General features: G+C 39.5%; 2 protein-coding genes across 3 annotated transcripts in view; both read right to left on the minus strand.

The window, feature by feature from the left end:
• Positions 1-16: 16 nt before the first annotated feature.
• Positions 17-3,263, minus strand: LOC113015927 (ermin). Its single transcript, XM_026158304.1, has 3 exons — positions 3,144-3,263; positions 2,664-3,018; positions 17-1,610 (listed from the first exon to the last, which is right to left on the minus strand). Exons 1-3 carry the CDS (start codon positions 3,261-3,263, stop codon positions 1,324-1,326), a joined length of 762 nt encoding a protein of 253 aa, XP_026014089.1. The 3' UTR covers positions 17-1,323.
• A 4,210-nt stretch (positions 3,264-7,473) lies between these two features.
• Positions 7,474-12,207, minus strand: part of dusp27 (dual specificity phosphatase 27) — a 30,128-nt gene continuing 25,394 nt past the window's right edge. For both annotated transcript variants that reach the window (XM_026159377.1, XM_026159376.1), the window contains exon 6: positions 7,474-10,641. In XM_026159377.1, the coding sequence (XP_026015162.1) occupies positions 7,895-10,641 (2,747 nt within the window). In that variant the 3' untranslated portion in view covers positions 7,474-7,894. The remainder of the gene's footprint in view (positions 10,642-12,207) is intronic.

A 12,207-nucleotide genomic window follows, 5' to 3' on the forward strand; every position in this document is an offset into this window, starting at 1 on the left:
TCAGCAATAGGTTCACTTTATTGTCAAAATATTCAACAAAAACCTCAAAAACAGATAATCCTCTGTTGTTTGTACCACTGCAGACATATATGTTGTTTTATGTAAAGGTAGTTGATGCCAACACAAATTACAAAATGCAAGAACATATATTTTGCATGATGCTTTTTCTTGAATACATTAAATTAACGAATAGATATCATACAATTGTGATAAACATACCATGAAATTTACATTAAAACAGTTTGTCAATAAGAGAGGTTTTTTTTAAAGACCCTATGCATATACAGTTCTAAGTGTCAGGTAGGTTTAACTAACGTAAAAAAAAAATCATATCCTTTTATTCTCTCAGCTATTATTTTTCTGTATGTACAAGCTCTGAATGCTTTGACATTTCAACAGTAAAAATGTTTGTGTTGTTAAACTAGAAAAAATAATGAGGTGAATAAGATGTATTTTATAGGTTGCTGTTCTCTAGTCAGTCACTCAGGCAACATTTCTCAGGAGAGATCATGGCCTGAGTAAACATCATTGAGGGGTTACATGTCAGTCAAAGACTGGCTAAGAAAGAAATCATCTATATAGCTGTGTTGCACACATTTATCTTTATATCTTCAGCCTTTCTTTTTTAATACTCAAAATTCTGCCACCTATTCAGGATAACACTACACAATTGAAAAAGAAAAAGAGAAAAACATATTCCTTTAACTTGATAATTGTTCCTAGAGAAGAATCTAGAATCCTCTACAATGTTAAAATATTAAATGAATGAAACTTCAGGAGTTTGCATGACACACTGTATTTCTAAAAAACAAAACAAAACTGGGTGAATTCAATTCAGTGGGAAATTTCATTTGTTTTAAGTATGGGACCAACAAAGGATCAAAAGCAGTCTTTCATTTTTGGGATCCTTAACTGTCAAGTGGAGCAATGGCAGCAATTAGACAGAACTTCCCTTAAGGTTTTATTTGCTCAGATGCTAACTAAAGATCTGAGTTTTATTGAGCTGGGTTTCTGGGATAGGGTTAACGAAGTCAGGTTAGGGAATTGGGGAGGGGATGGACTGCCTATGAAGATGGAAAAAACAAAACAAAAACTGCCACCTCAGCATCCCAAACAAGCCACAGGTACAAATACAGTCATATAAAATCATGTACATATTTTAGAAAAGCTCTGCTCTGGGTCTTCTGGTTTTCTCAAAACATTACCAGTAGGGGTCATAATTTGCAAGAGCTGAATCAGAAAAAAACGACTTGGTTAATTTCAGCAAATCCTCTACATATATTATATATCAGTATGTTACTATATATTATGTTTAACGCTCATTCACGAGTTAAACATGGACTCAAACTCATCAATCCTCTGCCTGGTGTTTCCTCTGGGGATCTTTCTGTAGGACACTGTTTTGTACTTCGATGATTGTTGGCCATCTTTCTTCTTGTCATCTGCAGCATCAGCCTCACCATTCATCACAGGAGACCTTACGGTTTTCATTGGATGTTTTACTGTGCCAGAGGAGATTTTGCTCTCTTGTTCATCTTCCATCGAGGACTGAGCAGGAGCTTCCATCAGTGTCACTTTGTCCTCTGGTCTGCAAAGCGATGTCTGTAGGTCTGAAAATGCACATGTTTTTGAATAATTTAAATACTTCTAGGAAATGACTTAAAATTACTTTCTTTTGCTCCATGGAGGTTTTTGTCCACTAATATTTATCTTAGTTGAGTCAGTGTCATCTTTGTGGAATTTTAATGAATGAACTTTCTGGCTCAAATCTTCACTTTCAGTAACTGTGTTCCAGCCAATCATAGCTGCAGTTATATAATATCCAATGTAGATCTGAACATTTGAAAACAGTAACTTCACTTTGGAACGTTTACAGAACAAATATATCAATGTTTTTACACAGCAATCTGAATTTTGGGTCTATAAAACCGTTTTATTAACGACGTATGACAACACAAAAATAAACCTCACCCATATCTTCTTGTTTCTTATTTTAAATGAAAATTTACCTTATCTCACAGAAACAGTATGTATAAGCACTGCTGTATTAGCCTATTTGCAGACCTTGTCTTTGTTAGGAAGTCTTAATGCTGATCTAAAGACTATAACAATAAATTTTTCCTTCTACTCCACCATATTTTGCAAGCACGCACTTAACTTTTTAGCCAATAAAAGCCAAAATATTCTTAAGAATGAGTTTATTGTTATTCTGTAGATTTCTTAGAAAAAGGTACCCAGCAACATACTGTAACTAGAAGGAATAAAATAAATAATAATATGACCAAAAATACTATGTCTATGTATAATAATACCATGTAAATGATTTTACTCAATAATGGTCTTTTCTACAGTCATTTTGAGCATATTTCGATGCTAAAATGTTTGTAGTTTTACATAAATAAAAAGTTCACTTCTTTCACTTCAGCTATTCTTCAGTCAAATTTTAACATGTTTCCTTGTAAATTTGATATACCGTGGATCTGCCTTTTTCTTGCTCTCCTGTGTGGTACCCCATTTAAAAAAAAAACCAAAACAGAAGTGCATCTAAAGCCAAGCTTATTCTACCTGATAAGTGTCTGATTTAATGTGTGCAGTTCCTACCTGTGACCACAGGTGTCACCAAACCAGCCAGGACTGAAATCTATAGGGAATTCTGTGGTTACCTGTGTGCAATACAGGTGGAGTATTTCCGGAGTTGTCTGCTTCTTCTACTCCAGCTCTTTCACCTGGATGCCGCTCTTGCTCCTGTAAACTACGCTGCGACGTCTCTGTTTGTTCACTTAGATTCAGATGAGCGTCAGCACAGGGAACGTTTGTGTCTGTCACACTGTGTGCAGCAGCAGTTTGGTGTGAAGCGTCTGTGCTGCTCAGAAAAGCCTCCTTGTCACTGCTCGGCGATGTGGGATAAATGTCCCTGCTGTGGGTTTTGGCAGCGACAGCCCCTTTCTCTCCGTCTGTGAGGACTCTGGGAGCTTTGTTTTCTGTGCCGTGATGCAGAGTTTCAGCAGATTGTGGGTCCTGCAGAGGTGACAGAGGGACAGTTTTGGGGGATCAGACTGATCAGGCCTCTTTCCTGGCTCCTCAACCCATTCTTCTGTTTCTTCTTCTTTTACATAAACTTGTTCTTCCTTTTCTTTGTTTACCTCCTTTTCATTTTCAGCGTGATGCTCTCTCAGCTTCTCCACTTTGACTCCTTCTGCATTTCCTCCTGTTATCTGTCTGTCTTGCTCTATTCTCTTTTCATCTACATCTTCTTCTTCCATTCCTCTTCCTGCTCTTTCATCTCCACTTTCCGCTGTTACAGCTTGTTTCATCTCACCCTGACTTTCATCCTCACATACTTTTCCTACTTCTTTCTCATCTTCCTCCTTCTGATACTTAAACCACTCTTCTTACTCATCATTATTTATCTCCACCCCTCTTTTGTTGCTTCCATCCTTCTTCCTCCCTTTATTTCCCTCTTTTTCTCCATCACACTGTTTGACTTCATGGTTTTCTTTCTTTCTGTCTTCTTCTATTTCTCCTTCCTCATTTTCATCGTGTATTTCTTTCTCTACCTCTGCTGTAGAATGTTTCATTTCATCCTCTCACACTTAAACCTCCTTTCTTCTCTCTCGTTCTCTCCCTGTGTCTTTAATTCCTCTTCTCTCTCAGTCATTTCTTCCTCCATCTCTGCTTCTCCTTCCGCTGCTCTTCCCTCCATCTCCTCTTGGTCCATATCTATATTGTCCTCCCTCTTATCTTCTTTCTCCATGTGGCCTCCCTTCTCCTCTTCCTCACCTTCACACCCAGCCTCTCCTTCCATCTCTTTTTCTGTTTTCCTTTCTTTCTCTACACATCCTTCATCCTTTTGGATTTTGTTAATGCTTTCTAGCAGCACGTGTCGTTTCTCAATTCACAGTCTGGTGACCTGGCGGCCACATTTTCAGCCTCATGCTTCATGTGTGTGTGAGTGGACGTGGGTTTGTAATACTTTAATCGCTCAGGTATGAGCTTGCGCTCCAGTTCACTGAGTCCTCCACAAGGTTTCACTTCTCTTTAACTGTGGCACAGACTCCTACCAAAGAATCCAGACTGAAGTAAAGAAACTAAAGAGTAAAGTCCTGAATGCAAATTTCTATTCAAGCATAAAGTTCGATCAGTAAAATACTGCTCTGTGTGTTCTCTTTGCCACAATGAATCTTTGATGCTTATTTCTAATTTCATATTTTCTTTCTTGAATTCTACTAAAGTAGCCTTGCATGACTCATAGGTCTAAATGATACTTATTTAGTTTTACTTCACCTATTTAACTACTCACTAAAACCAATGTCAAATCAGCCAATCACAAGGCTGCCACTCACGTATACATGGTCACAATGACCGGCTGAAGTTTAGACAGAGCATCAGAACAGAGAAGAGCGTTGATTTAAGTGGCTTGGCATGGTTGTTAGTCTAAATATTTCAGATACAGCTGATCTGCTAGGATTTTCCCACACAACCATCTCTAAAGTTTACAGAGAATGATCTGAAAAACAGAAAATAACCAGTGAGCGGTAGTTCTCGGGAAGAAAATGCCTCGTTGAAGTCAAAGGAAAATGACTGCTTTGAGCTGACAACAGTAACTCAACTAACCGCTTGTTACAACAAAAGTGTGTCAAGAGCATCTGAATGGTGTCATGGTCCTGGGTCGTGTGACCCAGTGTTGAGTTTTATGTATCTTTTGTATTCATTTATGCTTTAGCTTAGTTCGTCTAGTTAATTTCTAGGGTGCTGTTTAGCCCTTTGTTTCTTAGTTGTTTATGTCATCTCCCTGTACTCAGTCTCCCTGGATCATGCGTCTACCTGTCATGCGTCTACCTGTCATGCGTCATGTCTGCGTGGTTATGTTTAGTTCATGTCATGTCTAATCTCCATGTTTCCTGTTTTATTTTGAAAGTCTGTATTCTATGTCAGTGTATTTAGATTCACCTCTCCTGTCTTTAGGTTCATGTGTGTCAGCTGTGCTCCCATGTGTGGCCACTTCCCCTGATCATCCCTCATGTGTATTTAGTCTCTGTGTTTCATGCAGTCTGGGTCGTGTCGTCTGTGTTCCCACACTCCATGTCCTCATGGCCAGGCTTTACAGTCATCATCATGGTCCTCTGAGTCTTCTTAGTTTATCAGTATCTGTTTCCCAGTTTAGTTAAGTTCGGTTTAGTCACGGTGTTTCTGCTTCGTGTGAGACCTGTCATCAGCCATAATAAAGGCTCGCTTTCAGTTTAAGTTTACTCCGATCTACTCTCTTGTGTTCGCACCTGGGTCCACCACACACACCACCGCACGGTCTGTCTCCTGAACAGTGAACCACACTGCATGTCGCTCTTGTCAGCTAAGGACTGGAAACTGAACCTACATTTCACATAGCTCACCAAAATTGGACAGTAGAAGAGTGGAAGAAAGTTGCCTGGTCTGATAAGTCTGGATGGTAGGGTCAGAACTTGGAAGCGTGGATCTATCTTGCTTTATGTCAGTGGTTCAGCATCACTTCTTAAGCGCAGCCAACCTGAGTGTTGTTGATGACCCTGTCCATGCCATTATGATCACAGTGTATCTATCTTCTGATGGCTGCTTCCAGCAGGATAACTCACCAAAGTTCAAATCATCTAAAACTGGTTTCTTGAACATGACAGTGAGTTTACTGTACAGAGATAGACCCCAAATCACCAGATTACAACCCAGTAGAGCTCTTTTGTGATGTGATGAAACTGCAGACAAATCTGCAGCAAGTGTGTGATGCTGTCATCTCAACATGGACTAAAACGTATGCCACAAAGAATTAAGACAGTTCTGAAAGGAGGTGGTCTTAATTGTCTGTGGATATTAGACTCCCTCTCAGTCCATCCCCTCATGCTCTTTTGTTTCTCTGTCTTTAAAACAACTTCATTCTCATTGGCTGATTGCCTGTACCTGGCATCACCATGAAAAGACATGACCTCTAATTGAGATAAAACAGAGCCAAGAGTAAGAAAAACTATTAGAAACTGAGTGTTGACAGTAGTCTGAAGCTTTTGGCTACAGGATTACCTGTACTTATGTTTGACAACTAGGTCATGTTTATATTGAAAATGCACTACTTGAACAGGATATATGAGACAGAAAATGATGAAAAGCACAATTGGTCCTCTCTAAGAGCATGTGTAACCAGCAGATAACAGGAGCGTTTTGAAAAATGCTCCAGTGAGAGAGTAAACAGTCAAGTACATGAGTTAAAAAGAACAAAATGTTCTGAAAGTGTAACAGCTTGCATTGATTTCCTTTTAACAGTTTCCCCTCTAAATAATACATTTTTAGTTTTCGAACTTATGCTATCTTCATGCAAACTGCTCACCATGTTTTCATGTTTAAAATTTATATAAAAATAAAGTAGAAAAACTCCACAAATTATTAAACATGCCAGGGTATAAAAATGATCCCAGGTGTGTTCTATAACATTATGATAATAAATAATTTTGAAATGTGCAGTAAAAGCAAAGGTTCTAAAACCAGAGCATAAAACCAAAATCCTGTAATTATACAGCAGTACAGACTCCTTGGCTGAGCCTTTTATCTGACTTTAAATGTACATATAAGAGCTTGAAGATCAGCACTCCTGCTGCGGTTTATCCCACTGTGCTATGTAAAGCATTATAAGCTTTAAAGTATGTTACAGTTTCACATGTAGTGGAATTATTTCCATATTTCCCATCCACTACACAGCACATAGTTGTTATCTCACTGAAACCACATCTATACCACTACAGTTAAAGAAATATTATGGTATTTTGTAAATGATGTTATCTTCACATTTTGCATAATTTAGAAATTGTATAAATCTCAAAAGCAATTGCATTTAGTGTCCAAGATGTGGCAGTATAACACGAGAAATGCCATGCTCATGACCACATGCTGTGTGTTTACAAAAACGAAACAGTGTTACACCCATCTCCAATCCCCTTCCTGTATTTTAACTGTTTGCATGGTGTGTGTGTGTTACATGCCTAACTGTCTAAACCTTAGTGGGTGAATGACTAGTTTTAGCTCTTCATTCCCCCCTCACTATGTCCTTTTTCACACTTTAAACCTTGCTTAAGTTTTTGAAATGAGCTGCTGTTTTTGTGAAGCATATTGTGGCTTTTGTTAAGCAACAAAACAAGTTATTAACATCAAAACATCAAATTATTAAGTAAAAAAAAAACATATTTTTGTCTGCATAAAAAGCCATCAGTCCCACTTCCTGCAAGTGACAATTATATTCATTCCAAAAAACATTCTAGTAATAGTGATTGCTTTGTCACCTGCACAAATATTTTATAAATACAACTTGTTTGTGTTTCTGTTTATTTTTACCATTTAATTTTTTGTTTTTTTGTAGTAAGTTATGGAGGTTTTCAATTTTTTTTCATCACAAAAGATGAAAACAACCTTTATGATGCAGCTTTATTAGGAGCCATTAAACCAAATAAAAAGCCCAAATCATCATTCATCAGAAAATTTATTACAATAGTAAAATTGTGCAAGAGTACAAATTCGAGGGACTTTTCCTATTTTTTTTTTTAGAAGTTTCACATCATCTTTTCTATGAAAATTTGCATTCATTGTGTTTTACATTCAATTGTGGTACAAGAAAAACCTTAACTGAGAACTGTATTGTGTATTTCTTCCATTTTAATAGTAAAACAGGCTCAAATCCTTAATTTCTTTGCAGTGCTGATGTAATATGAAAAGGTCAAGGTGCATATTTTTCTATGGATGTGAATGCTAGTGTTTTTTGTGCATTAGAATTATTGCAATTTGTACATCCTTTGTTTTCACTCCTTGACCAAACAAAAAGAGCTTTGTGTGAGCTAGCAGCAGCAGCAGCAGCAGCAGCACAGAATTGGCTCTTTTACATTTTCTAAAACCTGTCTGCATCAGTAGTATTTTCTAAGTTTTGCTTCTCTCGCTTTGCCTCCTGCTGAGCTCTCCAAGCAGCGAGAACCTCGTCGTCTTCAGCCTCCGCGGCAGCTCGAGCCCTAATCCTCTGCCTGGTTTGGGCAATGAAGGTGGAGATGTCATCCTCCTCCTCTTCTGTGGCTTCCTGTCTCCTAGTCCTTCTCCCTTCTGTCTCATTGCTTTCGTATCGTGAATGATGAACAGCGCCGTACGGTCTTCCCGGTTGGCTGTAGCTGTGGGATTGTGTGAAGCCACTGCAGGAATATTCTGTGTCTTCACTTGATAGATCTTCGTGTAACCTGGCTCGGTATCTGGAAGTAATGCCATACGTTTCCTCATCATCATCTTCGTCAGCAGCATAAGAGGCTCTTCTGCTTGAGAAGTCAAATTCAGAAGCTGAGGCATCAAGATCATCATAGGGGTCCTCTGATGGACCAGCTTCAGTTCCTGAAGCTGGTTTTCTCGGGGGAGGCCTGACACTTTTCAGCCAGTCATCAATGTTGGTGTTTTTATCTTTCTCCAGCGCTGGGTTAAGATTCAGGCACCCCGATAGACCGTAAGTCCTCTTTGGTTTCTCCTTTTTCTTTGTCTCCTCAAGAAACTCCTCCTCTTTCTTCTTCCTTTCCTCCTCCTCATCTTCATCCTCCTTTGGCTTCTTTTTCTTAAACAGAGTACTGCGTTTGTTGTCTTCCAGGATCTTCTTCTTTTCATAGGTAGACATCTTGTCCCTCATCTCTGACTTGATCTCCTTGTCCATGGCATCCAGTTTATCCAGGTTAACTTGGTCCTGGAAGAGGCTGAAGAGAGGAACACTGGTAGTGGTGATCTTGTTTTTCTTTGAGCCTAGGGTGGAGCCAAGGTTAGAGCCTAATGCTGAGCCTCTACCACTGAGACCGGAGATGCTGCTTGAACCGCCACTGGAGAGGACTGATGCTGCCCTGCCTCGATCTTGTGACAGAGAGCTGGAGTAGGAAGCACCACTCAGCAAGGATGCTTTGTCATCATCGACACTGCGCCTTGAAATCACGTTTGATGGAGCACCAAAGCTCAATTCAGACCCGGCACGTGATGGAGGAGGAAGGCTCATTTCACTCTGCTTCTGTTTGATTGTTTCTGAAACAACATTAGCAATCCAGTTTTGGATGCTAGCCAGATTGACCATTGGTTCACCTCCAGGGCCCTGCACAGTTGGAACTGGGAGGATCGGCGGTACTGGTGGCACAGGATTTGCTGGGATTCCAAACTGTGAGGATCTTGTGCTGCGAGCCTGGGAAACTGAAGAAATTATGGAAGATCTACCACTGAGCATGGACATATTGTCATCATTGGCAACACTTGGCGGCCCTGTAACACCAGCTCCAGCCCAGAAGGCAGATAGAGGTATCGTACCACCACTAACGCAACTTTCTGTTTCCCAGCCACATACGGACTGGCTTTCTTCTAAAGTTTTCTTTGAACGCTCCAGAAGCTCTTCACGTCGTTGTCTTCTTCTGATTGTTGCTAAGTCCTCGCCTCTGCTCAGCTCCAGAATCTCATCTGTGTTCTCTTCCCCGAGACGCTTCTGCTGCCTCAGCTTCCATGCCTGATACGCTGTCAGATTGACGTCTTGCAGAGATGGTGTCCTGGCTTCTTCCTCACCATCACCAACAGAACTTTTCTCTCCATCCTCACGATCTTTCTTGTTCCACCCAAACTGGATTCTCTTGATTCGCCAACGTTCCAGTGGTGACATCTTCTCCTTATTCTTCTGACAGAAGTTAAACATGGAGCTGGTGTCAGAGAGGATGCTATCTACTTCATCATCAATCGTCTTCTTTACTCCTTCGTCTTCAGTGGCAGTGCTCTCACTGCCTTCATCATCTTCTTTCTTGCGGTACCGAGCAGCTGCTTGCTCTTCGATCTCCTTAAGCCGCTGCTTCCAAAGATCAGAGTAACTCATGCAGCTGGAGGTGGACATTGTGTCAGAGGGTGGGCGTCTGTTGCGACGCTTCAGCCGCTCTTTCACAGCTCGTATGTCCTCACTGGTTACGCTCTCCACATCAGTGTCTCCAACTTCTTTTGTCTTCTTTGTAAAAACCCCCAGAAGAGACTGCTCATCTTCCCCATCAGTGTTCAGCTGTGCCTCCCACCACTCATCATTCTGGTATTTTTCATTCCTCCTCTGCCACTCCTGAATCATGCTGTCCAGACCATCATCATCATCATCCCCATCTTCCTTGCCCCCTTGTTCAGATAGAACAAACTTATTTGGGACACCATTGGATACCTGGTTGTTGAACCCATTCTGTGCTCCAGTCAAACCACTTTTAAGTGCTGCAGCAGCTGCAGAGGAGGCAACGCTGCTCATCACACTTTCTCCATCCTCCTCCTCCTCCATCATAATGGAGTTCGCTTTCACCTCAATCATACTCTGCTCTTCCTCTGTGTCCGTATCCTCATCATCCTCTTCCCCAAAGATGCGAGCACGCGCTCGAGCATCAATCACAGAGCACTGGCTTAGTGTTTCGTCGTCATCATCTCGCTCCTCCATGAGGGTCTCATTGAACTCTCTCAGCTGCTTCAGGAAGCCTTCGTTGGGGTTGATGGCACGTTTTTTCCTGATTGAGGTCAGAGCCTCCATGATGGTCATGTTCTGGAAGATCATCAGGTAGCAAGCCACCAGGATAGCAGAACGACTGATGCCCATCATAGAAACAACAAGAACCTTTCCTGCAAGTAAAGGGAACAATGATTACCAATAATGAAGAGTTGAGGCAAATACCATTACTCAGCTACACCCAAAGTAAATGAAGTATGTTATGTATGTACAAATTCTACATGAAATAGTCCACAGTATACATCAGTTTTGATGTCTGCAATAGATTAATGTAGTTAATCTAGTTAAACTTGCAATAATGGCCTATGATCAGATGAGGGCAGCAAAACCGTTGACAAAGCAATAACTTATTACATTTTAGGTTTTATATGTTTCAACTTAAGTGTGCTGAATCCCTTTCTATAATGTTTATGAAGAAAAAAGATTTTTTTATGACCAATATATATGTCCAATATTTTATTTTATTTATGACCAATCTTTAGTCTTTGTCTTCACACTCTTTAGAGGAAATGTCTATCTATTTATTTACCTAAATGATCCACTGTATTCACCAGTATATATTTGTGTGTGACTGCCTGCTGGTTTTAGATAAACAGGTCAGGAAGGAAAGGCTTTTAAGAGCTTTTTCTTTTAGAACCAGCAGCATGCTGTGGACAAATTCAAGGTTATAAGTGTGTCACAGCCACGCAGCTTAACTGAAAATTACTGTAAAGTAAAGAGTTTCCTTTCTTCAACACCTATTATTTTAAAACCATTGATTATAAATGCTGTAAACAGAAGTTTGAGTGGGAGGGATTCTATTGTTGATAATGCAGCTTCTGGCTGTATTAATTGCTTCATATCTTATTCTATATCCTAAGACATGTTAAAACTTGCTTTAAAGGCCTTTTTAAACACAATAAGCAATATGCAAACCCCACTCTGTGGTATCTGTGCTACCACAGTGACGATTTCTACAATATTAACTGACAAGTGCAAATATAGCAGATACTATAAATAAAACAAATACATTGATATTATACATTTATGAGCGGCTTACTTAGTCTGGTAAATAGTTTAAGGTGTTGCAATATATATAGATTCATATTTATCAGCGTGAAAAACATTTAACATTTAAAACATTTAAGTGAATATTCTATTCTTAATGTTTATGTAAGTGTTTATGATTTAATGCATAGAAAATATACAGGATGTTATGTTCCAGTGGTAAAATGTTCCACAGATCCATTAGGAATTACACACATGTTTATACACCCATTTTCAGGCTCATAACAGGCTGACATCCACTTTCATGGCCAGGTTAGGACTGTCCCTTTACTTAATGACAAATAGAGTAGACATGATATCTGAAGTTAATTCAGAGTTGAATTTTTTATTTTATTGCTTTTCTCCATAATTTTAAATATAAGGCCCAGATGAAGGTCATTGCATATCAAACAGGTCATCATCAGGTTGAATAAACCTGATGAAATCTTAGAGAAATAACAAAAAATGTTAGGAGCAGCCAAATTAACAGTCAGATACATTTTTAAAAGCAGTGACTATAATGACTAGTTCAGCAACATCAAAAGGCCTGAAGGAAGATGAGTAAAAATCATAACGATAGTATTATTTCCATGGTTAAGAAAAACAAGTTCACACGATTTAATCATTTTAAGAACACTCTTGGGGAGGTGGAT

The sequence above is a fragment of the Astatotilapia calliptera genome, chromosome 23 (assembly GCF_900246225.1).
Source record: "Astatotilapia calliptera chromosome 23, fAstCal1.2, whole genome shotgun sequence".
Taxonomy (NCBI): Eukaryota; Metazoa; Chordata; class Actinopteri; order Cichliformes; family Cichlidae; genus Astatotilapia; species Astatotilapia calliptera.

Excerpts from the sequence above, each read along its gene's own strand:
- LOC113015927 (XM_026158304.1), bottom strand. The coding sequence starts at position 3,263 with ATGGAAGAAGAAGATGTAGATGAAAAGAGAATAGAGCAAGACAGACAG. Across the intron at positions 3,019-3,143 it reads ACGCTGAAAATGAAAAGGAG|GACCCACAATCTGCTGAAAC; the intron begins GTAAACAAAGAA and ends TCACCTCTGCAG. Across the intron at positions 1,611-2,663 it reads TCCACCTGTATTGCACACAG|ACCTACAGACATCGCTTTGC; the intron begins GTAACCACAGAA and ends GTGCATTTTCAG.